This window comes from Vitis vinifera, chromosome 7 (genome assembly GCF_030704535.1).
Source record: "Vitis vinifera cultivar Pinot Noir 40024 chromosome 7, ASM3070453v1".
NCBI classification, from domain to species: domain Eukaryota; kingdom Viridiplantae; phylum Streptophyta; class Magnoliopsida; order Vitales; family Vitaceae; genus Vitis; species Vitis vinifera.
The window spans coordinates 1,086,607-1,114,000 of NC_081811.1; the positions used below are offsets into that span (position 1 = coordinate 1,086,607).

At 35.0% G+C, this 27,394-nt stretch overlaps 2 protein-coding genes across 4 annotated transcripts; both read right to left on the bottom strand.

Annotated features, from left to right (window-relative positions):
* Positions 1-13,696: 13,696 nt before the first annotated feature.
* Positions 13,697-19,849, bottom strand: LOC100245924 (uncharacterized). Of its 3 annotated transcripts, none has more exons than XM_010653716.3 (11): positions 19,025-19,848; positions 18,402-18,551; positions 17,929-18,087; positions 17,315-17,362; positions 16,906-16,983; positions 16,650-16,727; positions 16,398-16,502; positions 15,484-15,588; positions 15,168-15,383; positions 14,611-15,035; positions 13,697-14,362 (listed from the first exon to the last, which is right to left on the bottom strand). In XM_010653716.3, exons 1-11 carry the CDS (start codon positions 19,722-19,724, stop codon positions 13,754-13,756), a joined length of 2,673 nt encoding a protein of 890 aa, XP_010652018.1. In that variant the 5' UTR covers positions 19,725-19,848; the 3' UTR covers positions 13,697-13,753. The 3 variants fall into 3 exon arrangements, with proteins under 3 accessions (XP_010652018.1, XP_019076457.1, XP_019076458.1); XM_019220912.2 differs by having other exon boundaries at positions 15,165-15,383; positions 19,025-19,847; XM_019220913.2 differs by lacking the exon at positions 16,906-16,983 and having other exon boundaries at positions 15,165-15,383; positions 19,025-19,849.
* Positions 19,850-23,175: 3,326 nt separating this feature from the next.
* On the bottom strand, positions 23,176-27,373 carry LOC100251067 (uncharacterized). Its single transcript, XM_010653715.2, has 8 exons — positions 26,693-27,373; positions 26,424-26,573; positions 26,123-26,254; positions 25,452-25,511; positions 25,025-25,138; positions 24,697-24,930; positions 24,050-24,396; positions 23,176-23,964 (listed from the first exon to the last, which is right to left on the bottom strand). Exons 1-8 carry the CDS (start codon positions 27,201-27,203, stop codon positions 23,356-23,358), a joined length of 2,157 nt encoding a protein of 718 aa, XP_010652017.1. The 5' UTR covers positions 27,204-27,373; the 3' UTR covers positions 23,176-23,355.
* Between the last annotated feature and the right edge of the window lie 21 nt (positions 27,374-27,394).

Sequence of the window (27,394 nt, forward strand, 5' to 3'; positions counted from 1 at the left end):
CAATTATAATATTTTAAAAGTTTCTAAATAAGGTTTAAATTTTCAACGTCTCTCCCGCCCCACCCCTTCCTCCCCCATTTTTATTTTTATCTTTTTTTTCTTTTTCCCCATTTTCTTCCATTTTCTTAATAACCAAATTAGACTAAGAAAAAAAAGTGAAGACTAAAAAATATTGTTTTAAAGTAAATAAATTATCTTTATGCACTAGTTTGAACTCATTTAACTTATTTCAACTCTTTGTATATAAAGATTAAATAATTTGAAAATATATGAGTTTTTAACCAATTTTAATTATATTCAATTTTCTTTCCTATTTTTCATAGGAAAACAAAATATGAGAAAATCCTTTTTCTTGATAATTTTTTTAATACTTTCTTGAAACAAAAAATAACTATATTTTAAAACATAACTGATCATTGAAATGAAAAGTTACTAGATCCTGATTTACTAGTCAAACTAGTAACTGAACTGTGATATCATAAATATCTAATTTATTTTTTATTAACATTAAAAATAATTATAAAATATATACATCATTAAAAATTTTAAATACGTCTTATCATTTCATCATTAATATTGGCTGTTTAAATTATGATAAGGACCACATATAGACCTATTAATACAAATTTTATTTGTTAAAATGAAATAAGATTTTATTATTTAAATGTATTCAAATTTCAATAGCTACATATCTATTATTTTAATATATTAAAAATTAATCAATTATTTTATTTATATTATTTTAATATTTATTATCCTATAATATAGATAAATATTTATATTTATTTTGAAGTTTAAAAATAGTGTATATATATAATTTAAATGCATATATGCAAAAATGTGGTCATAACCTGTTGGTCCATGTTAGCATTTTGCCCAGAAACCATAGGCCTTTAGTTATGGCCCATGTTCAGGCTTGTATCAGGCCTTGCCCACACGCGAGTTGTACCCAAACCACCAATTCTGTGGTTTAATCATGGGTAGTTCGAATCAATCCTGGCCCAATTCATTTCATATCCAATACGGAGAACCAAACCAGACCAGTGTCTGATTGATGGTTTGACTAGTCAAATCGTTCACTTGGTGGTAATGCATTTGCCACTTTGATATCGCATGAATATATACTATTTAAGATAGTTTTGTGCAATTGTACAAAATGAAGTAGAAATTCAATGAAATAAGTGTAAAATTTAGTGAAAAAAGTGAAAGAACAAGTTCAAAGCATAAATAAGAAAGAAGAATATGACAAATATAATGTGGTTTGGTAATTTGCCTACATCTATAGAAGGGGAAAAGAGAATTTTTTATTATTGTAAAACTCTATCAAATAATGATTCCAAAATAAAAATACAAGATGTCATCACTCTTCTAGACAAGTCGACAACCATCGTAAATTTTGAATAGAAATAATTGGAGCAAACCAAAGTAAATACCTCTAAATCAGTCATTGAATGAGAAACTAATGTTCAGCTTTGGATTCTACTATGAAAACATGATTCGTTCTTCTCTCTACTTCAATGTTAACAATAAATACTCTAGAACTTATCATTTTTTTCAAAATGTTCTTATAAACTTAGTAGAATTTAATATGGAAATGATTGAATAACATACACATGAGAGTATGTACTTGATTCTTCTTCATTATGAAAGAAATATCACAGTAGCCCTATCCATATGCCGTAGATAGGCCATTAAAATATATATGGTGGGCCATTTTTGAAGCAAATATTCAAAGTTGTTTTTTTTTTTTTTTTTTGGATTTCTTTACCATATATGAAGGATTCGGGCACGGGGTGGCATCCTTGTTCTGAGGCAGGAATAAAGGAAACGTCTATGAGTGGCCAACTTCCTCAACCTCTACAATGAAGCTAGGCTATTGCAAAAAATGTTGCTGGAAGACATGTTACTGCACATACTGGCAATGCGGCTCTGAGTTCTTTGTGGCCAGCACAGAAAGTGACCAAGGTAGCCAATTTGGATGTGAAAAGAGAAGTTAGTCCAACCAAAAGCTTGCTGGGCAAATCAGAGCCAAAATCTTGTTCTTGACACCTAGATGTGGTGATGAAAATCAAAGAGCAATAAGTCACGAAATTGCAAAGATATGAAGTGCTGTTTTCTTGGTGCCTCCTGGTACAGCTGTGATGTGGTGAAGGCAACAGTTGCAACGAGAGTAGCGACCACCGAGAATGAATTGGCTTTGCTAGCCGGTCATTGTTAGACATGGCAATGGGACAGGTTTTTTCGAGTACCCACCTTGTCTCATGTTTGAGAATTTTTTTAAAACTCGAGGCAGGTTTGGGTATTGTCTCGACCTGCTACTCCGATAATATATAAAATTAATTTTTAAAATTAATTTAATTTAAATTTTAAAATTAATTTAATTTGATTTTTATTTTACTATTTTTAATATATAGATAATAATAAAATATTTTTAATAAAATAAGTTATAAAAAATATAATAATTTAATTATTTATAGAATATATTTATTTTAATGTAATTAAAAATTTTAAAAATAATTTTTAAAAAAATTAAAAATTCAAAAAAAAAAAGTTAAATAGTGCGAGTATGAGAATTTATCATACCCGCCCCACTTCGCTCTGTTTAATTTTTTAAATGGAACGGGGATGAGAATTATTTTGAATAAATGGGGTGGGGTTGGGATGGGGCCGACCCGTCCCAAACCCGCCCCGTTGCCATCCCTAGCCATTGTCCACCCTTTTGCACGAGATCTTGTTGTTAATGTGAGAAAATATGTTTTATGGTCTGGTACTGCTATAAAAAGCAAGTATATAAAAGGAAAATCACGATATGCCACAAAAACCAATTACTCAAAAATAGCTAGCCAAGGTCCTTAGTTAATATCTAGTGGCTGGTTTTTGTATTTTACAATAGGTACATAATGAAATAAAAATCTTAAAAAACGAAAAGAATTTGATGTCTCTGAAGAAACTTGCAGAAACACGAAGATGAAGAAAGGAAGAAAATCTATATCAAACCAGTTTTTACATGCCGTATTTATATGGTTTATCAATTACACACGAGAATGACTACTTATCTAGCTAAACCTAACAACTTAACCTATTGACTTGAACAATGTTGCTAACTACCCTAGCTGACTCTAACAATATTTGGTTGTTACAACCATCGGGCAGGTATCCTATCAGTAAAGGAGCTAGAGAGTTAGGTGAGTTCTTGATCTTGATCCCTATCAGTCTCAAACCTCATATCACTTGATTTCCCATATGCAGCACAAAGAGTGAGCAAAGATGATAAACTGAAAACATTGCAGCAAGATGCAATGCACTATTCCCTTTCTCATCCACTCCACCAAATACAGCATATCTTTCAGAATATTTCTCTTCAGTAAAAGCCCATACACATGGGAATGCTTATTCTCCATAGGTAGTAACACTAAATGGTTCTTCCCTGAGTCATGCCATGAGTGGCCATGGGGTAAAGGTCAGGACAGTTCTTTGTCTTATGCAGTGACATGCCTGAAGTTGTTACATTTCCAGCATATGCAGTGACATGCCTGGCTGGAATGCTTTTTGCTGCGACTGGATTCCATTGTTGTAATTTTATCTTATGTGGATTATTTCTAACAGGGTGCCACAGCGTGACAAGAAGGACCCTACAATATTGCAAATTAAAAGCCTGTGGCAGTCTAGCAAGCCATAGAGCATTCCTTTTCCAACAAGAGAAAATCTTTCATGGAGAGGGGAGACTCCTTGCTTGTTGACATACTTAACAAGTGCTTTATAAAGATGGATTATTTGAAAAGACAAATCTGTCAAGCACCACCAGATAAGTGTTCACTAGAATAACCTAAATTAAGAAATATACTGCAGGAGTCACAGCTTGAATATTATAGTTTTCTAGGTCCCAAGAGAAGTGCCATTTCCATTAATTTTCCACTTCTATACATACATACATATATAATCTCATAATAGAAAACATATAGACAAAACCACGAAATTAACCATGTGGACTAAATTGGACAAGAATTAATGCTCACCAAAGTATCTCCAGCCAATGCACAGTGAAAATGGCCGGTACTGCCACATTTTGTATAGGTATTTTATTTTCTATTTGTGTTTGTAGAGGTGTTTCATATCCTACATAGCTATAAAGATTACATATATATATATATATATAGAGAGAGAGAGAGAGAGAGAGAGAGAACCAGGAACCAGCTTTGCATATGAAAAAAATGCACATGGACCCGATAAATCTTCCATTCTTACCAAATTAAAATTGATACCTTACCCCAGATTTGAGAAAATAACATAATGGACCCCATAAAAAAGCATGTCTGGCCATCACACGAGACAACTTATCTTTTTTCTTTCTTTCATTTTTCTTTCTGGAAAAGGAGAGGCGTTCAGAAGAAGAATGACACTAAATTAACACTCTGCTCCAGATCTGATAGTGGAATAATAAAACAAAAAGCCCAATCAGTTTAAATCGCAGATAACAAGCAGCTCAATTACTAGTAAGATTGAGATGAAAACTTCATGCATATAATTCGAGGGTATTGATTTAATACATGGTTTAAGCAAACAAAGACTTAAAATTTCTTCCCATAAGAAGAAATGAGATGATTAACTGCAACATAGCAAGCAAGATGTTCAATGTTATGGCTTTATCCACACGACTCGATTCATGTCAATGAACCTTACAAAATCTTTTTAATTAAATGGCTTTATCCAAATGAGTGAGTCATACAAAGTCTTTTTCAATGGCTTTGTTCATGTTATATATATGAGGAAAATTCCAAGGTACTGAATGGGTACCCGTTCAAACTTCCAATGGGTAACGCAGTGAGTTTCCCATTTTTAAGAAGGTAACGCAGTGTAGCTACGAGGAGGATTCCTAGGGTTCTATATGTTCCTTTTTTTAAGCTTCATGGTGTAATGAGCTTTTCCCCCTAAAAACAGTGATGGTGAAATGAGATGTCATGATCCAATTTCCAGCATATAGATACTTTTCATCAAATAACTCTGTCTTGATCTTCAGCACCATTAAGCCGAGATGAATCCGTCTTGGGCAATCCACCCCCACAAACTCTGTCGGTGGACAATTTCTAAATGAAAAATATGCTCCTCCTTGTTTCTTTTTTAAACTTCAATACGATGGAAAAATCCGCAGGTTCTTAATAAACAAATTGTTCATAGAAAATAATGAAACTGCTTCTTCATATCAGTTAAAATATTCCTTGGAAGAAAATATCGAGATTGCAGATTAATACAGGCAATCATGTACAGTTATGTCATTAATGCACTGTATTTCATTATCTGGTAAAAATTACTATGGCAAATTGATCCCAAAGGCAATGAGTGCTCTACATTATTTTACATTAATTTGTGAATATTAAGACCATGCATGTCAACATAGTTCTATTTATCTTTTAAGAAGGAAGTTACTGCAAAATTTAAATTTGCTCGATTGATTAAAAAAAATGGAAATTGATATATTAAATTTATACCTTTGCAAAAGCAAAATTATTTTATTTTATTGTGTAATTTAGAGGGGTTTAAACACTTTGATGGTTTTATAATAAACAAATAATAATGTAATGGTTCGGTTCAATAGGTTGGTCATGTCTTGAACCTTTACGAACCTTAATACTTTCAGCTTAGCATAGGCCTAAACCCTAACCTATTCAAATACCTTGCTCATGCCAACCTAAACCCCAGGTTGGGCATGGTTCCAAATTTCTAGTTTTTCTAGTACTCCAATTTTATTTTCACAATTCAATAATTTTCTTGAAATTGTTGTGAAAAAACTAAAAACTGTCACCAAACAAGTGTAAGTTTGTTCCTAAAATGACGGTTTCTCTAATACTTTCCTTTAAGTTTATTTAAATTGATGGATGAAAAATGATAAATCAGTAATAATTTTTTTTTAAATATAACTAATCCTTTTTCTTTTGTTTTTTTCTCCACCTGAAAAATTCTCATCCACTAGAGGATGCATGCAATTTTCCCTTTTGAGAATATTTCATCATCTTTTGCAAAATGACTACAAAAGCATAATTGTGTACTTCTCGAACAAGAACCATGAGGGCAGATATATTTTCCTTTTCTAAAAAAAAATCTTTTAGAAAATGAAAAGAAGAAGCTGAAGGAAAATAGATGATTACAGTATTTAGTATTTGGAAATTAATTAAGTTTCAATAGAACAAAAATTTAGAGCTTAGAAAATTTTGGGAAATAAGAAATTGAGGATTTAAATGAGAAAGAAGAAGACTAAGAATATTCCTGAGACATTAATATTTATCTTTTCTTGAACCTAATAGTTTGATGAAGTGCACAAATTCAAGGGTAGTGTAGGGTTTTTTTTTTTGTTTGTTTTGATTTATAAAATAACAAAGAGAGTTTACTCATCTATCCGTATGCATAGTTAAATTATTGATTTCCATAACATGATACTTTCCTTGAGTTTCCATGACACATTCAAGGGTCATGTATGGGACATATTTCCTCAACAGATTTAACTTTTATGGTGCAACCTTCATCAATAGTACTGTCTTTTCTTATGTTTAACTTTTTTAGGTTAAAAGAAACATTAATTAACCTAAATTTAATCATTCAATGAATCATACATATTGAATTTTTATTTTTATTTTTTTGCTTGAAGGATCATTTTTAGTGAAGTGTTAGTAAGAGATTAGAATCATTCCCAAGCATATCATTTTTAGTAATAATCTGGGAAAGTTTATCCACTAAATAGTATCCTTAAATTTGAAATATGCATGCTAATGGTCTTATTAGTATTCAATTGGTTGAGGGTGCATACAATAATAGTGTTAGGAGAAAGTGAAGCAAGGTATCATTTTTTTCAATTTATAGTGCAGCTTGGTCCCTATATACATGTGATAATAATCTTTATATGTATGGTAGGCAAGATATCAATTCTCCATTTCTTTAGGAAAAACTATCATACAATTGGGACTTGGTTCCTCTATATATAGTAGTGCAACGGTTCCATGGGGGCAAGTTAAAACTAAAGATTTAACTTCCACATTGTACTAAACCAAATCTTAAGAGCAATTACATCCAAGTATGATAAAAAGAAATGAGTTTGAAACATTACAAAACCAACTAAAATGAGTAAAACATTGTGACACCTTTTTAAAAATAGTCCATATAAGAACAAAGTATAATGGAAATTTCTGAACCATAACAAAAAAATATTACTGGCAGGCATGTCATTACACCTTTTGAAATTACGGTTTAAAATATCAATCGAGTCTAGTATAACTAATGAAGAAAATATTGATAATTACGGATATATCAATACTTCGATTTTACGGATATATCGGAAACATTGGAGAAATATCGGTGGAGCAAAAATTATTTAAAATTCATAGGAATGTTTGGAAAAACTCCAAAAAATAATAAAATAAACAAGAATACACATTTTAAAGTTATTTTAAAGTGTAATTGACATAGATATGATTAAGAAGAAAAACATTGATAGATAGAGATATATCAATAGATTCGATATTTGAATTTTAATAATAATGAATATGAATTTTGGAAGTGTATAAAATTAGAATCTGAATTAATAATAAATGTTATTTTTAATTTTCTTTTTTCATTCAAAATTTCAACTTCTTTCTACATTATTTAAAAGAAATATATGTCATATATACAACAACTTGATATTCAAAATTAAAGTAAAATAACACATTATGATACAAGAATCAAAGCTAGGACTTACTACTAAATAATAAGATATATTGCTAATAAGAAATTGAAACATAAAGTTGAAACAAATTACCACAAATAAGAATATTGCAATCATTATCAAGAAGATTACTAATTATGTAATTCATATAATTTTGGCATAGGAAAATAAAACATGAGAAAATCATTTATTTGACAATATTTTTTTCTTTTTTGTTACTTTCTTAAAACTAAACATAACCATGTTTTCAAAACTTAATTGATCATTGAACTAAAAAAATTATATTAAGTCATGGTTTACTGATTGAACTAATAGTTGAACCGTTACATTGTAAATATATAATACATTTTATTAGAAATTTTTATTTAGTTAAATGTGAAAATATATAAATAAGATATTATGTAAAATTTGAACATGTGAGAATGGAGGAATATAGTTAAGTTTTTTACTCTCCCCAATTTTTATGTCTTTGTAATTGCATGCCTCTCTATATCAACCCTATTACTCCAACAAATTGGTATTAAAGTATCGCATACCCAAGAAAAACATTAATAAAGTAAAAGATAAAAAAAATCACCAATAAAAAAACATTTGAGACTCTAACAACAAATTTTAAAATAAGATAATTAGAAATTACTGAAACTCGCTCTTTAAATATGATACATCAAATTATGAAATCTAGCTTTAATAGAGCATGTACTTTATTATAACATTGGCACATGACATGATTATCATTGATGGCTCCTTTCCAAGATTTTAACTTTTATTTTCATGGTTACAATAAACATTTGGGAAGAAGACAGAACGTTAGATTGCTAGTACTAAAAGTTGATCTTTATTATAAACTTAATTAGATTTTTTTTTAATTTAAAATATGGTAATATTTGCTATTGCGCTTATGACAAAGATGAAAAAGGATGATTAATCTTGACAATACAGAAAGATGGCCATCAAGCAAATTCAAATAGAAAAAAAAAAAAATCAAATCGTGACAATACCCAAATTGTGAACATGAAAACATAGAACGAGCAAGGAATAGTGAACGTTGGAGAAGAAGGGAATAGAGTGTTGAAAATAAAATCAGAAGAATATTGCATGTTTGAACAGTTTAATTAAAGCCACACAAAAGCACATTCAAATGAAAACACTAAGAAACAACCAAACCCGACCAACAGAAGTCTTAAAAAAAATCATTTCAAACTTACTTTGAAAGTGCTCAGGCACGGATTTAACAAGAATAAGGAGTTTATTCTATTCACTGCATGAATGTACAGTACATCAATAGCTATATATATATATTACAACATCTAACTAATCTAACCATCTAACTAATCTAACAACTTTCTAACTCAGCACAACAGCATCTGTTAGAGAAGACTCAGCATAACCGCATCTGTTATGGAGGAGAAGCATCAGCTACTGACGTGGGTGTTTGTCTATCATCCCCCCGCAAGCTGACAGGTCTTGGGACAACAGAGAGACGAGTACGAGCAGCTGAGAACTGACAGCTTGGAACATGCTTAGTAAAGACATCTGCCAACTGGTCGGTAGAAGGAACATATTGAATCAAAAGCTCTTTGTGGAGGACCTTATCACGAACAAAGTGAAGGTCAATCTCTATGTGCTTCGAGCGGGCATGGAAGACAGAGTTAGCGGCAAGAGCAGTAGCACTGATATTATCACACCAGATCAGAGGAGTGTCCTGTTGAGGAATACATAATTCTTTGAGCAGAAACTGAACCCAAGAGACCTCAGCGGCGAGAAGAGCAAGTGCCCGATACTCCGATTTTGCACTACTACGAGAGACAACACGTTGCTTGGTGGAGGACCATGAGATGAGATTGGTGCCAAAAAAAAGACAAAAACCACTGGTGCTTCTTCTATCATCAGGACATGATGCCCAATCTGCATCGGTATATCCTTGAAGAGACAAAGATGGTGAGGCATGGATAGAAATACCATGAGTAGTAGTACCTTTGAGATAGCGGAGTATACGCTTAGCAGCTTGCAAATGAGAAGTGGTAGGACGAGCCATGTATTGACAAGCTCGATTCACTGCAAACGAGATTTCTGGTCGTGTGAGAGTGATGTATTGAAGAGCACCCACAAGACTACGGTAGTGAGTAGCATCAAGAGCAGATAAAGGTTCTCCATCTGCTGCTGATAGCAATTTTCCCAAGGCACCAGGTGTGCTAGCAGATTTGGCCTCATGAAGATTAGCACGCTCAAGTAGCTGATGTATGTAGCGTTGTTGATTGAGATGAAGAGCATGAGAAAGCCGAGTGACTTCAATGCCAAGAAAGTAGCTAATATCCCCAAGGTCCCGAAGAGCAAAATTGGAGCTAAGTTGAGAAATGATTTGATGGACCCGTGATGGATTGCTGCCAGTAATGAGAATATCATCCACATAGATTAATAGGATGATAATATCAGATGCAGAGTGGAAATAAAACAAAGATGCATCAGCCCTTGAGCATTGGAATCCAATCTGTAAGAGAAAGGAGCTGAGCTTGTGGAACCATGCTCGAGGCGCTTGTTTAAGGCCATAGAGAGCCTTCTGTAGACGACAAACATGAGTGGGGCAAGAGTTATCTTCAAAGCCTGGAGGTTGCATCATAAACACCTGTTCTTGAAGATCCCCATTTAAAAAAGCATTGTGGACATCTAGTTGTTTAATAGGCCAGTTGGAAGAGACCGCAATAGAGAGAACAAGCCTGATAGTGCAAGGCTTCACGACTGGACTGAATGTCTCAAAAAAATCAATGCCATAGGTTTGATGAAAACCTTGGGCAACCAGCCGGGCTTTGTACCTGTCAATGCTGCCATTAGGTTTATGTTTGAGTTTGAAGACCCATTTACACCCAATAATTTTGGCATTAGACGGAGGTGGCACCAGAGACCAAGTTTGATTCTTCAATAGAGCCTGATATTCTTGTTCCATAGCAATTTTCCAGTTGGGGTCTTGAAGAGCCTGCTTAACAGTACGTGGCTCAATTGTGAGTGAGGTAAGATAGGTCTTCTTTTTGCATATACCAGATTTGGATCTGGTAATCATAGGATGGCCAAGAATTGGAGCTGTTGAATCTTGGAGTGAAGTAGTAGGAGTTTCAGCTGCTTCATCCACAAATGGCACCTGAATGAGTGGGGGTAAAGACAAAGAGCTGGCTGGAGGTGATGTGGGGGCAGGTTCGGATGGGGTAGCCAGAGGAGAGCTGGTTGTGGGTGGAAAGAGAATAGGAGATGGAGGAAGAGGAAATGCTGGAGTAACAGGAATGTGATATGACTGTTGGGAGGGAGGACTCAATGCCTGAAATGGAAATGTAGTTTCTGCAAATACTACATGCCTAGAGATATACACTCTGTTAGTTGTAGGATTGAGGCAAAGATAACCCTTGTGAGATGGTGCATAACCAAGAAAGATACATGGTGTGGACCGTGGCTGAAATTTGTTGGAGTTGAGATGTTTGAGGTGTGGATAACAAAGGCAACCAAAGACTTTGAAATGGAAATAATCAGGTGGATGTTTATAAAGAAGAGAAAATGGGGAGCTGTAATTGAGTAAAGGAGAAGGCATGCAATTGATAAGGGTAACTGCTGTGGTGAAAGCATAGGGCCAAAATTTGGATGGAAGGGTAGCTGTGTAAATAAGAGTGAGCCCAGTTTCTACAACATGGCGCATTTTGCGTTCTACTCGGCCATTTTGTTCAGGTGTATAAGGGCAGGAAAATCTATGGAGTATACCATGAAGAGATAAAAATTTGGTAAGGGCAATGAACTCTCCACCATGATCTGTTTGAAGGCATTTAATGGCCGTTTGAAATTGGTTTTCAACAAGAGTTTTAAATTGGACAAAAGTGGAGTGAACCTGATCCTTGGTGGGGAGCAAATAGAACCATACAAACCTAGAGTAATCATCCATGAGCAACAGAAAATACCGGGCACCTGTGGAGGAAGGAACAGGTGCTGGTCCCCACAAGTCTGCATGGATGAGTTCAAGAGGAGAGGAGGCCCGGGAAGTGGACAAAGAAAAAGGAACTTTGTGACTTTTGGCACAACAACAAGCATTGCAAACATCAACTGTTTTATTTGAGTTATGTGAAATATTACATGTATGAAAAATTTTCTGAAGTATTACACCAGAAGGGTGGCCAAATCGTTGATGCCACAGCATAGTAGTGGGCTGAGTTTTTGTGAGAAATACTTGATGTTTAGGACTGGCAGTAGGTGAACTGATGGATGAGGTAGGAAACTTGTAGAGTCCACGTTCAAGTTGGCCTTGGAGGAGAGTCACTTTGGTGTCCTTGTCCTTGACAAAAAACGAAGAAGGATGAAATTCCAAAATGGTATTATTGTCAGTACAAAATTTTGACACACTGATGAGATTTGAAGTGAGTTGTGGAACATGGAGCACATTATGTAAGACAAAGGGTTTGGCAGGAGTGTGGAGAAAGGAATGACCAACTTGGGTTATGGGTAGAGACTTACCATTTCCAACCATCACAGAGTCAGTACCATTGTAGGGAGTACCATTGTGGATATTAGCAGCCGTGTGGGAGAGATGGTGAGTGGCGCCTGAATCCAAAAACCAAGAGTCCATTGATGCTGAGGAAGGTGCTGCCATCATAGCTTGAGCAGGAGGAGTGAGACCAATTTGAGAGGTTGATGAGGCTGGTGCACGTGGCCCTTGATAATTCACATCAAATCTGTGATAACAAGAGAGGACCATGTGCCCAAACTTGCCACATAACTGACACTGTGGTCGGTTATTTGTCCGGGATCGATTATTGTTGAATCGGTTAGGGCGATATCCTTGAGGATATTGCTGCCGTGAATCTGGAAGAGTGTCAGGTCGTATGGTTGGCATGAACGACTGAGGTGGTTTCCCTTGAGAGGGTTTGTTGGACTGTGACCTTCGTGGTCTGTTATGAGTTGCAAAATTGGCAATGAGGAGGTCTTCTTCAGTAGCCGTGGTTTGAAGATGCAGCCTCTGTTCATGAGTCAAAAGGATACTATGTACTGCATGAAGCTGAATGTCATCATCTCTAGCAGTGAGAGAAGCCACAATGGGGTTGTATTCAGCTCCTAGTCCACTCAGTAATTGAAGGATTTGATCCTTTTCTGGCACTGGTTCTCCAATAGCTGCCAGACTATCAGAGATGTGTTTGAGTTTTTGGATGTATTCCATCATGGTGAGAGAGCCTTTTTTGGTTGTTTGAAAAGCAAGTCTCAACTGCATTGTTCTTGCTTTGGTGGAAGCAGAAAAGCTTCGTTGGAGGGTTGTCCATGCTTCATGGGATGTTTGTAGCCCAACAATTTGACCCATAACCTCTGGGCTGAGAGAGGAGTAGATCCAACTCAGGATCATACGGTCATATCTCCTCCAAACCAGAAAATCTGGGTTCACTTCACCGGTGGATATTGTTTTTGGAGGACATGGTCTCAGACCTTCAATATGGTCCTCAAATCCATTGGCATATATCACATTTTCCATTTGTGTATGCCAAAGGATATGATTATCTCTATCTAGTTTGATAGGAAGAGGATGATTCAGCATGCTCATGTTCAGGGTAGGGGTTACCTGAGAAGAGACAATCTCCGGCATGGTCTGTGTTGATGAAGCCATCGGAGTAGGTACAGAATGTTCTTGAAGTGAGTAAGCAAAGATCAGAAGAAAGTTGCAGCAGAAAGTGTTGCTGGAGATTTCTTAATTGTCTTGCTGGGAGAGAAATCAGAGAAAAAAAAATTCAGGAGCCTATGGCTCTGATACCATGAAAGTGCTCAGGCACGGATTTAACAAGAATAAGGAGTTTATTCTATTCACTGCATGAATGTACAGTACATCAATAGCTATATATATATATTACAACATCTAACTAATCTAACCATCTAACTAATCTAACAACTTTCTAACTCAGCACAACAGCATCTGTTAGAGAAGACTCAGCATAACCGCATCTGTTATGGAGGAGAAGCATCAGCTACTGACGTGGGTGTTTGTCTATCATACTTCACTACCATTGCAGTTGAACACAAAGAATGATCTATTGAACACATGAAACCCTATGAAACTGCAGTGCTGCTGCGTTTTGGCACCTTCCTAAAAGTAGCCCACATGAGATCAAGGTACAACGGGAGTTGCATCACAGCGAAAAAAGCCACTGGCAGGCATGTCACAGCATATATTGGGAATGCAGCATATTTGAGTTCGTCTTTGAGGAGAAAGAAATGCCCTGCACAGAAGGAGACAAGCATTGCTCCAATAGATATAAAGAGAGACGACAAACCAAACAACATCTTGTTAGGCAAATTACGGCCGAAATCCCTTTCTTGGTGTCTTGAGGTGAGAATGGCCAGAAACATGACCAGGGAATTTACTGAGAAGCATAGAGCAATGAGTGATGAAATGGAAAATACATTAAACGCCGGCTTGCGTTCCAGAGTGGGTGTGCCATTTCCTTCGTTGATGCCTCCTGGAACAGTGGCTGATGTGGCGAAGGCAACTGTGGCTATGAGTGCTGCCACTACGGAGCATGAGTTGGAGGTGGTGTTGAGCCATGCACTACCATTTTTTACTAGCTCTTCGTGCTTCTCTGTGAAGATCTGCCTTGCTGTCTTATTAGCCTTGTTGTAGCGCATAGAGAAATGCATTGGCATGGAATCTTCCACATACTGCCATAAAACACAACCCAAGCTTGATCATTAGTTTATAGTGATTGTAGCATTGCAATGGATGCAAAGCAATATGAATTAGAGTTTGTTTAGTAGTGATTTTAGAAAGTGTTTATAGTCTTTCTAGCATTTGAAAACAACACTTTTGATTAAAAAAAAAAAATTAAGTTCTAGAAAGGTTAGATACGTTTCCAGAATCACTACCAAACTAATTCTTAAGTTAAAAAGTAAATGCGGTGTGTATATACCTTGTACCACTTGATTTCCCATTGCATTTGTAAGGCCGCACCAGGAATAAGCCAAGGTTGATGATGAGTGGCCATTGCAACCAGATGCAATGCGCTATTCCCTTCATCATCAACTGCATTGAACAAAGTCTCTATCAGAATTCTCTTCTCCAGTAAGAGGTTATACACGTTTGGTTGTCTATTCTCCACTGCCACCATCACTATATTCTTGTTCGCAGAAGTCTTGTCATGGATGGCCACTGGAGAACAGTCAAGGATTTCCATCACCATTTCCGTGATACCGTTCTTTGCTGCAATTAATATTGGTGTCTCCTTTTTGTCCTTCTGTTTGTTTCCTTCAACTGGTCCCAGAGTTACCTCTCCCTTGCTGAAGTCCACATCAAAAACATACCCTTTGTCCTTCATATTGAAAGTAAGTCTCTTCCCTGCCAAGTGCACAATCCAATTTTTTCTCAGCCAAAACAAGTCTTGTAGGCTTAATCTACTGGCCATGTCAAAAATATGAAAATTTTCAACCATGTATTTTACTTAGGAAAGAGAAGGGGAGGGACAACCACCATCCATCTTCTGATCCTTTTGGCCCTTTTGTTCATTTTCTTCAATTAATGCTGCGGTTAGATCTTCCTTGTTTGTCTTGTTTTGGAGCTCAGGCTGACTTCCTGCTGAGTAATCATACTCATAAGGGGAAGCACAGTGAAGTAGCTCCTTCATGATCTGAGCAGACCATATGTGCTTCTCTTTCATTACTCGTATCTTCTGTACATCTCTTGCCCCTAACAACCACAAAAACAAGCAGGAACGTACTTTATGCCTATATTATTTTGAATGTTGACAAATAGGTAGAACATTGGAAGGATAAGCAGGATGTTGTACCTATTCCAAGGACCACCATCATTGCCCTGTATATAAATTTGACAAACTCGAAACAAGTATAATAATTTGGTGGACACAGTTGGTCTTCTTCAGCAGCTTCGTTACCTATGTATGAAAATGGTTTGTCGTGAGGGCACTACTTTATTTGTGGATCAATGCTGTAATAAATTTCTTGCAATAATTAGTGAACAATTATTAGGCACCAAAAAAAAAAATATAAAGGCCCTTTTAATTAAGAACAAACATCTATGGATTAAATTAATCTATTTGGATTATTAGGAGGAAACAATTTGTCTGTAAGCCCTGTTGGAACATTTTCATTTAGGACATGTTTGAAATACAATGAGAATGGAAAATTTCCATTCGTTATTGAGTTTGGATTACATATAGAAATAGAATAAGCATTAAAAAGTCATTCTCATAGAAATCAAAACTTACCCGTGTTACTATTATGATTTTTCTTCTATGCGGTATTGTAGTTCACCTCCATTCTTATTAATTAATGAACCCATTCCCCTTTTTATTAAAGTTCTAGAAACCAATTGTCTAAAATCAAAGTGCTCTTCTAATTTTTTACCTATTAAGAACAAAAATGTATAGGTCTCTTGTAAGAACAAACATGTCTTGGGGTGATCAACTGAAATACAAACTCAGGAGTTGATTCATTGGTTTGGAAATCCAGTTGGTTATCTACTAGGAAGTGATTTTGCAAGTGAAAACCTGCTGGAACATGTTCATTAAGTGTAATTAAAAAAAAAATGAGATACAGAAAGTTGACCTACTCTAACGATTTAATTATAGTTCAAACTCAAAACTTGCATATGATGAGTTAGAGCAAAGACATAGCAAGCGATTGGAAAGACTCAACTGCTTTCCTTTTAAGTTCTTAAAAGTACATTCTAGGTAACACTGACCTTGATTTGGGGAAGCACTAGCATTTCCCTCCTCAGGGTTCTCCAGGGCATGCTTATAAGGCTTCACTTGATTGTCAGAGTTTTGTGAATTTTTTCTACAAGTTGCTGAAACAATAAAAGTTGTGTTGGTCAGAGCATGCTCAAAATCAAAACTTGCATATGATGAGTTAGCGCAAAGACATACCAAGCCATTGGAAAGACTCAATTGCTTTTTCTTTAAGTTCTTAAAAGTGTACTCTAGGTAACACTGACCTTGACTTCGGCAAGCACTGGCATGTCCTTCGGCAGGGTCCTCCGGGTCTGATTTTCGTGAATTTTTTGTACAAGTTGCTGAAACAATAAAAGTTGAGTTGGTCACAGCATTCATGAACATAATCAAAGACATGTAACATATTCATCAAGGTAACTAAGCTAGCTACTCTACCACCATTCATGTCCTAACATCACTTTTGATTCCAAGTAATTGCGGGCGAGGGGGGATTTAAAGAAGACATTTCATTTCACCCACCTGCAATTTTACTGATTATGCTCCAAAGACCCTTGAGGCAGTTATTCGTTTGCTCCTTGAGATTCTCATCAGATATATCTGTAAAAAATGATTAACACCCTTCGTAATGAAATCTGCCACCACCCACTCCCTCCCTTCCCCGATCCGCCCCCCCCCCCCCCCCCCCCCCCCCTTTTTTCTTTTTTTTTGCATTGAACATATAAGGCTGAAAAAGCATATATGGGCTAGATTGTTTAAAAGAAAAATGCATTAATCTTTGTTATTACCTGAAGTCCAAACGGTTACTTTTTTAAGGTAATACATTAATTAAAGAGCAAGTTACTTTTGGACAAATCTTTAAATGAATATATAAAAATTAGTTTCCTGATCTTCCTTTAAAACTTAACCCAGATTTAGATACCACACTCACCTTGATTTTGGGAAGTTGTTTGTCCTCCTTCTGAATTCACTCTCTTGCCTGCACATTTTTATACACTTGGTAAACAACGTCCCTTAATGTAATAAAGACATGAAAAGGTAAGGCCAGATATGCCGCTCCAACAATTTTGTTGCTCATTCATCAGTGTAAGTCCATTCTATCCTCAGTTCTGGCTTAACCCTTCTATTCGAAGTAATGCTCGCAAGAAGCCGCGCAGCAGGTAAAGTTAAATTATCATTATTTATGTTTTTGTGGTTAATACATATAAGGGCAATATCCCATTCCATGCACCCTTGTAAGACCTTGTTTGGTTCATGAAAGCAGTAATGAAAATAGATTATCTGTATATGGAATTAGAAAAATGAAGAATCAGCAGTCCATTATTATATAAAATCTCCCTTTCTCATTTTATTCTTTGGTTGGTTTCTATAAGAATGGAAAGCATATCTCATATCTCTTCTAATACCTAATTAAATGATTTCACAACTCAATATAGATTATATGTTGAAAATCTTCAAAATCCTATGTAAAAATATAAAATATCACACGATGTGTATATCATACTACATGTGAGCGCAATGAAATGATTTCGATCCCTCACCCACCTGATTGTGTAAGCACGTTCCATGTTCCAATCAGCACATTACGGAAGTTCATACATGGCTGGTAATTCATCGGACACTTCCCATCCACCCTTTTGTCATTAGAAGTCGCATTGCCCAGAGGGGGCAATTCCTCTTTCCCTAGCTTTTTGACATAGATACCTTGCAAAATACATAACAATTTTACCTACCATCTTAATAAAGTGAAGACATAATAAATAGACTGACTTCAAACAAATTGATCATACATTGACTGATTGTATATGGGCTAGATTCAAACCACCTATATATAGGGATGACAACAAGATGGGTTTAGGACGAGGCAACCTTATCCCAAATCCATCGAAACGGATACTTGAAAAAACCTGGCATTGAAACCCCCTACTGATTTGGCTCTTGCGCATGAAAATTGACCCCCACAATAAATAAATAAATAGGAAATTTTTTTTGTGACAGTTTTGGTCAAGGAGTCTCACAATGATAAATAATATTGTGGAAGAAACCAAGGTGAGAACCACTTCTGAATACAGCAGGCTTACTGGCGAGGAGATGGAGGGGAGTGAGTCCTTCCTCGTTGACAGAATCGACAAGTGTACCATATTTATCAATTATTTGATATGCCAAATCTGTCAAGCAATGATTTCATCGTAAGAGACAATAATAAATTTGATGTAATTCCTGCAGCAATTCCTATTGAAAATATTACAGAAAATAAAATAAAATACATGTTGTTTAGCAAAATGCCTACATTCACGAAACAGGGTTAAAGACTTTCACTATATCAAAAATTAGGGTTATAAGAAAGGGTATTTATACTAATCCTTAAGTATTGAAAAATTCTAAAAATACCCCTAAACTGTACCACGAGGCACCCAAACCTATTGTTCGTCCTTAACAATAAAAATACAAGTTTGAATAGCAAATTCCTTCGTTCCACTCCGGCATTTGCCCCTTCTTCTCCATATATGTCTTTTACTCAATATGAGTCACGTGGTACAACAAAATCTATCTCATAATTAATATAGACTGTTACTATTTATGTGTGTATGTGCATTCCACTCATATAACTTCTAATATGGGATGAAACTTAGTTACTTACCGAAGTATTCTCCAGCAATGGCACAATGAAGAATAGTTTCACCATCGTTCTTTCGGCAATACTTAGAGCCTTCATCAGGGCCACATATTTTATGGAGGCAAAGGAAAGCATCTTTCTTACCATGGAGAGCGGCCAAGAAGAGGGGTGTTTCAGCTAATTTGTTGCGAGCACCCACCAGGTCTTTATGCTTTTGAGCAATACAATGGCACATGCGAAAATTTCCAATTGATGCTGCTAAATGGAGAGGGGTATCCCCTCGCTCGTTTGCTATCTTTAGAGGGTGGCCTTCAGGTGTTTCTGCAGAATCATTCCCTTTCGCTTGCTCCTTTGCTGATGAGGCGGACGCTTCCGCCTTAGCTGCTGATTCAGACGCTTGCTCCTTTGATTCCAAGGCAGACCCTTGGTCCTTCAGTTCTGAGGTAGACTCTTGCTCCTTTGCTGCTGAGTCATTCCCTTTCTCAGGTTCTTTAGCAGCAGCCTTATCAATCAATTTAACTAGTTCTTCAACTATATTTTCTTCCCCATTCAAAACGGCTATATGCAATGCTGTGTCCCCTGATCTCGTTATCTTGACCTTGTGAGTGTTTGGGTTGATTTTGTAACTCTCCACAACCTCGTTCCACTTGCCTTGCTTGGCCCATTCGTACAAGTTTTTAGGCTCCTGCTGCGGGTTCTTCTCAGCCTCCATTGAAGTTGGCATTAGTTCTTCCTTTTTTCTTACAAGTGAACAAGCAACCACTAAAACAACGTGCTATATATGGACCCCATAAATCTAGTCACATAACAGCTTTTTAAATATTACTGCATTTTAAAATGTGTCCATCAACAGCTTATTGATCTTAAATTTTAATACAAATAAGCCATCGATTTGGTTAGAAAGAAGGGAACATATCCTGATATCACAAAACCTAAGGTGTGATAGAGTGTTTAATTTTAATAGCCACCCTTATTGCTAATTTTCATATTAATTTTTGTTTAATCCTTTTGATCACATGTCCTCGTGTCATGTGGCAAAACCCATCTTGATGCCACCTTAATCTTTTTCTTTTTGTTTTTTTTCTATTATTTCCTTCCTTTAGCATGAGGGAAAGCTTTATCCTCTTGATATAAATAAAAGAAGAAAAAAAAAGGGGAAAGCAAAAGTTATTTTCTTAATAAAGAAGAAGAGAAGACAAGAAAGAAAGAAAAATAAATAAAAATCACCTCTTTCTCTTTATTAAGCATTGACCATGGATTTAAAATTTAATTTAATAGCAACAATTACAAGCCTACATTCTGATGGGATCTCTTGCCACAGACTCAAGTAGTTGAGTTTTTTTTTGTTCTTTTCTTATTCTAAATTTTCAATATATTTTCTTCGCAAATTTATTCCTAAATATATCTCATTAGTTGATGATATGTAAAATGGCTTTAAACTTATCTTGCGTGTCTTGAAATCCCTTTTTTTTTTCCTTTTATTCTTCCTTTTTATCCTTTTCTCTTCTACTTATTTATTAAATTCCAACGGCTGACAAGGCAAGTCCTATCCTCCCTAATATTGATAATAAAATAAAGTAAAAAAAAAGTGTAAAAGGAAAAGAGAAAATAAATAAAGGAATAACAAAGCAAAAGCTATTATTCTCTCTTATGTCATGTGGCAAAACTCATCGTGATGTCACCTTAATCCTTTTCTTTCTTTTTCTTTTTCAGTATTCTTTTCCCAAGCATGAAGGAAAGCTTATCCTCTTGATATAAAGAAAAAAAAAAACGCAGAAGTAATATTCTCAATAAAGAAAAAGACAAGAAAGAAAAAGAAAATCAGCACTCCTCTTTATTAAGCATGGACTGCTTTTAAGTATTGTTTTAAAATTTATTTTAATAAAGATAATTTCAAATCTACATTCCGATGCTAATCCATGTCTACTGCAAGTAGTTGAAATCAGTTTTTTTTTTTTTTCTTTTTTTATCCTAATCTCTTCCCATTTATTAATTTTCAAGAGTGGGCAGGGCAAATGCTATCCCACCTAATATTAATAAATAAAATAAAATAAAATAAAATAAAGAAAAAAAAAAGGAGGGGAAAGAATAACAAAGCAATAGCTATTCTTTAGTGTTATGTCCTCGGTGGAAATAAAGAGTAAAAAGGAAAGAAAGAAGAAACCTTTTTTCTCTTTTCTAATGTTCATTTCAATTTTTTGACCGGTAAAGAAGAAATATGTACCAAAAAGCAAAAGGAATACACCCAAGGTTAATGATTATTGAGTTGTATCATTCTCTAGGTACGTATGTCTAAATTAAAATTAAAGCAAGAAAGTCTAGTTACTATACACGCTAACTTGAATATCACTTTTACTATTGATTTTGTATCACATATATTATTATCCCTTCAATATAACTTAGCTAAAACATGAAATTCATACTCAATACAATTCTTGAATGTTTCTAAATATGATTGACAACTAGAAAACAAATAACTTGATATTTTCTAAGAACATAAAAAAAAGTATTATTATTGTACTAGAAAATATCAAAAAACTATTTTTGAATACATTCCCAAATATAGTCTTGATATTATCTAGAATAGATAAAAATAATTTGGGAACTTGCAATGCTTTCAACTTATTTTTTATGTTATTAAATATTTTTTATAAAATTAATTTTATACATAGTCATTTATTTTTAATTATTCTTTGTATTTGTCTTATTATTTTTTAAAATAGCCCATAAAAAATAAGTGAAATAAACGAAAATAACTAAAACATATTCTTAAAAATATATATTATTTTATGATTTAAAAAATAGAAATCCGTTTACGATTTTTCAATTGCTAGATATGTTTTCGTATTTTTTTGTTCTTAAAAGCAAAAAAATATTTTTGAGAACAACTAACAAGTAGACCCTATGCTTTTGGCTTCATATTACAACTTTGCTTCATGTTTCAACTTTTAGATAAAGTAAAAAATAAGAAGCTATCACAAATGATGTATTAATATCTTTCAATATAAAATAAAATTCATGTAGAGAAAGATGTATGAATGCTTAAAAAGGAATATAATAATGCATTAACCCTTTGCTAGGCCAAGCATGCAGAAGGTATGATAGTACTTGTTGGAAAAAGTCACAACATCCGAAGTTAGCATGAAAAATAAAATGAAATAAAGGGTACAAAATATTATATGATTCGATGTAATCACCTATGTTCTTGGAAAAAGAAAATCAAATTTATTGTAACTTTCAGGAAGACACACTTCAAACCTGTTCCTTCTCTACCCAAAACCCAATATACCTTTTCTATCTCTCTTCACTCTTTTCTTACCGTTTCTTCTTTATGTCTCTTCTCTTTGTAAATCTATTATAAAACTATATATTTATAGAGTCCTATGATTTAGCATTAAATTAATAGTTTTCTAATCTAATCAAACTTAAAAAAGATTATTTACTAAAATACAAACTCTATAAATATTGACTTTTCTGAAAATAAAAAATATATAATTTGAGCGGTATCTCAACACCCACAAACAAATAAAAGAGATTACACAATGTGAATGCTAAAAATGTCCAAAATTAGAAGAAAAGGGAAATTCAACTTAATTAATTAATAATAAAATTATATTATGTAAAAAATATATGCTGCTTGTGAAATATTATGTTGGTCATTATTCTATGTATGTTTTGATATAGGTGTATTCTTAGTATCTCTTTAAAAGAAAAAGATTATCAAATTTCATTTATGTCCATTTACACAAACAAATATTATCTACCAAAACTCAATTCAATTTTTATATTATACAGCCACTCCAGGGTCCTTACAATCAATCCTAGAGCAGTCCTGATATATTGCCTTTGGTTAATTTTAACCAATTCTGATTCTTAAGACTCCCAAAATGATCAGAAGACATCTTAATTCTTATTTTTCAAAAAAAAAAAAATCTCTACATTTTCTAGGTTACTTTCCTACCTTGGGATGATTGAAATGAAACATGACAAAATTTTAAATTAGCGACAATGCTTGTAAGAAAAAATTGTTGGATTATACTGCATGGCAGCATAACATCATATTAAATTTGAAATTTTTTTCTGCACAAAAAGGAAAGAAGGTTTCCTTTTCCTATGAAATGCTGATTGTAATTAAAAAGTAATCAAAAGCAATTCCTGTGGACAATGAAAAAATGTTTCTCCCGCAAGCACTATTGCGTTCCTATGGTAATTAATTAATGGAATTCCCTGCGGTACATGGAATGATATTATGTTCTTGATATTAAAGCACTGATATATACATTCCCTTCTATAGATCAGTAACCACATTATTTCATCATCACTGTAGCTCAAACAAAGATGGTAAGCATGAAACCCTAGAGATCCACCTTGTAGCTTCTCTGTGGCACCTTCCTAGAAGTAGCTCGTAGAAGATCAAGATATAAGGGAAACTGAGCCACAGCAAAGAATGCAATTGGCAGGCAGGCCACTGCATATACTGGACCTGCAACATGTTGCAATTTGTCCTTAAGGACAAGATAGTGTGCTGCACAAAAAGAAATCAACATGGACCCTATGGATATGAAGAGAGCTGTTAGACCCCAAGCAAGCTTCTTAGGCAGTTGTTTGTGAAAATCTTTTTCTTGATGCCTGGAGGTGAGAATGGCCAGAAACATGATGAGGGAAGTCACCGAAAAGCAAAGAGCAATAAGTGATGCAATTGCAAAGATGGTAAATTCTGTAGCGTGTTCAAGAATCGGTAGGCCGTTTTTATCATTAAAACTGCCTGGTATACTGGCTGTTGAAGAAAAGGCCACCGTTGCAATAAGGGCTGCAACAACAGAGCACGAACTGGAGGTGTTATTTAGCCATTTTCCTCCTTTGCGCACAAGCTCACCATGATCTTCTGTAAAGATCTCCTTTGGAGTCATATTGTGATTGTTGAAGTGACTGAAGAAATGATGCGGCATAGATTTCTTCACATACTGCACTAAACAGAGTTCCAGTTACCATTGCATGCAAAAACACAGAATCAAAAGGGAAAAATGAAAAGAAATTAGTCCGGCAGACCTTATACCACTTGATCTCCCACTGCATTTGCAATGCATGGCCAGGTATATGCCACGGTAGGGTGTCTCTTAACATTGCAGCAAGATGCAGTGCACTATTCCCCTCATTATCCACTGCACTGAACACAGTGTCTCTCATAAAATTCCTCTTAACTAAAACCTCAAATACTTCAGGTTGTCTATTCTCCACTGCTAAAAGCACTGCATTCTTTCTTTCTGAGTCCCTGTCATGAATGGCTACTGGAAATAGTTCAAGGATTTTCTCGACCATTTCCTTCACACCATTCTTTGCTGCAATCAATATTGGAGTATCCATTTTTGCCAGCTTCCTAGTTTTCTTCTTCTCATCTGCCAAGAGCACAGACGTGATTCAGGTTACAAGAGAAAAACTCTAAGGCCTAGGATTGAGTTAAATGTTTAATTACATATCATTCACTATATCTACTGATCAAAATATTACCATGTTAAATTCTTAAAGCAATACGGGGTTTTTTCTTTTTCTGCACTGAGCTTTTAAAGCCGGCCTAGACTCTTTTTTGTTCGAAGTAATTCTTTCTGGTTGAACTTCTGCACAAATTAAGCAGGTTGTGCTAGTGGTGGCAGTATTATGTCGTAAAATTAAACAGCATGGGAGATAGGAAATACTACCTTTTTTATTCTCATTTTGTTTCATTCCTCCTGTATTATCGTTTTGTTTAGCATCTGAAAGGAATACATTTTCAGGCCTTGCCTCCTCATCTCTATAGTATTGTGATGCCAGGGGTTTCTTTCCAGTCCTATCGTACTCGTATATTGAAGCACGTTGAAGTAGTTCATCCATGATCTGACACGACCATGTGTGTTTCTCTTTCTTCTCTTTTATTTTCTCTATATTTCTTGTTCCTGACAAGCATATAGAAAACAAAATAAGCATTTGAACCAGTACTGTTTGGATATAAAGAGAAAGGAAAATTGAGATGGTTTTATGGCATAATACCCAATCCTAAGAAAACCAGCATTGCCTTATATGCAAGCTTGATGAACTCAAAGATAATATCATAATTTGGCGGCAACAGTCGATGTTGTTGAGCTCCATTTCTTGATTGGTGACCTATGAAAAATATGTTTAGTGACTGCAGACGGTATATTTCAAGAATATTATATGATGAATGAAAACTATTTAAAAAAAGATTAAACTTCATTTCTTTGAGTGATCTAAGCAGAACCTAGCTAATTGAATTATCTAAGGCTCAGCAATTCATTTTTTTGGGAAAACCTTGACAGCAGTATTTCAAGTTATGGCTTGGATTCTAGCTTTTACTGATCTGGTAAAACAAATATGTGGATAGAAACCAGTTTTCCTTGAACTTACTTTAAAGCATAAAAAAAAAATAGCAATAAAAAAAAGTTGATTTAACACTCACCTTTTTCTTTAGGATTTTCTGCATCCATTGAGTCATCGCTTTTTCCCCTACCCATTGAAACTGTGGAGTAGTTTGGTCATACAGTATTCATGATCAGGCATAAGTGCAAGAAATGCTGTAAAAGTTGGAATTTAAAATCTGAAATGCCTATCGGTAGATTAATTTTCTTTCACACAATAAGGCACCTAAATGTAACGAGAAGCACTAATTGCTTACTTCTCAGGCAGTGATGGGGGTGGATGCATTTCTCATAGATTTCCCTTTTGATGAAGTAAAAGAAGCCCAAGGTTTGGGGTTAGAAACAAGCAAATATATATGTGATATTCAGTATGATCCAAACATTTTTACCATGGACAAGAATCATAGAACTCAGATTACAAAAATCCGATGCAATTTCAGAGAGCAGACCTACAGAGAGAATTTTGAGATAATAAGGTAAAACAGCTTTTCTTTATCAAGGAAACCTATTAAGGATGATGAATATGTTCCTCGTATAAATATGTATATAGACACACACACTTGGGAACCATTTATCACAAAGAAGTCTACTATATTTTACTCTATAGTTTGATCTGATAAATATTTTGGACCACTTAGCCATACATCTTCTTGACTTGTGCAGTAACTTGAAGCTAATTGAATATTTGAGTCTCCTTCAACATATCACATACCTGGTACTTTAATTATCTTCCAGAAACTCATACAAGTTCCATAGTTGTCTGGATACCGGGGTTTCTTGTCATCAGAAGCTCTGTTGAAATGATTGTAGCTCTCATTTTTCTCCAGCTTCTCGACAATTAGACCTTTCAAATTAAATAACAATGTGACTAAACGTTTCAGCACATTAAAGTTAATACAAATGCAAGATTAGCACCATTCTTAATTTGTGGCAGCAGAATCCTACGTTTGGATTAAAACAGATTCTGACCAGCCACCATTCAGCCCTCATTATCTTAACTTGGGATGTCTTACATTGATAAATGATATTGCTGATCCAGCTGAGGTGAGTACCACTTTTGAATGCACTGGGCTTACCAGCCAGGAGATGCAGTGGAGTAAACCCTTCCTCATCAACAGAACTAACAAAATCTTCATTCAGATATATTATTTGGAATGCTAAATCTGTCAAGAACGACCACAAAAGAATCAAAATGCAAATAAATCATGGAGCAAGTAAAAATATAAGACATATGTGAATGTATCCCTCTAATGCAGACCAAAACTTCCTGAAAAAAGCTTACCTAAGAATTCTCCAAATATGGCACAGTGAAGAATAGTTTTGCCATCGGCCCTTCGACTGTACTCATACTGTTTGGTCCTGTCACATATTTTGTGAAGGCAGAGGAAAGCATCTTTCCTACCATGAAGGACAGCTGAGAAGAGGGGCGTTTCATTTTCATGGTTGCGGACACCAACCAGTTTCGGATGCTTACCAGCCAAACACTTGCATATGGGAACATTTCCCATTGATGCAGCTAAATGGAGAGGTGTGTTCCCTTGCTCATTTCTCATCTCCAGAGCATCCAGCTCTGTTTCTCTGATCAACTCAACTAGTTCCTCAACTATACTTTCTTTGCCTTCTGAGACCGCAACATGCAATGCAGTGTCTCCAGATACAACTATCTCAGCCTTGTGAGCCCTTGGATGTTGCCTCCATATGTTGACAACTTCATTCCATTTGCCTTGCATGGCATAATTGAACAAGTTTTTCTTAATGGTATGCAGATCTGCATCCTCAATTGTAAATTCCATAGTGCTCTTGGAACAACTACTAGATAGTACTCCTATTGGGATGGTTAGATGTATATGGGGAACCAGACGATTCTCTGAGAGGTTTAAGCGTATGGCCTAATAAAGCTCCATACCTTGCTCCAGATTTGGGATAAGAACAAGCATGTACCCCAGAGAAGATACACACAATAAGAAAGCATTAGAACTCATGT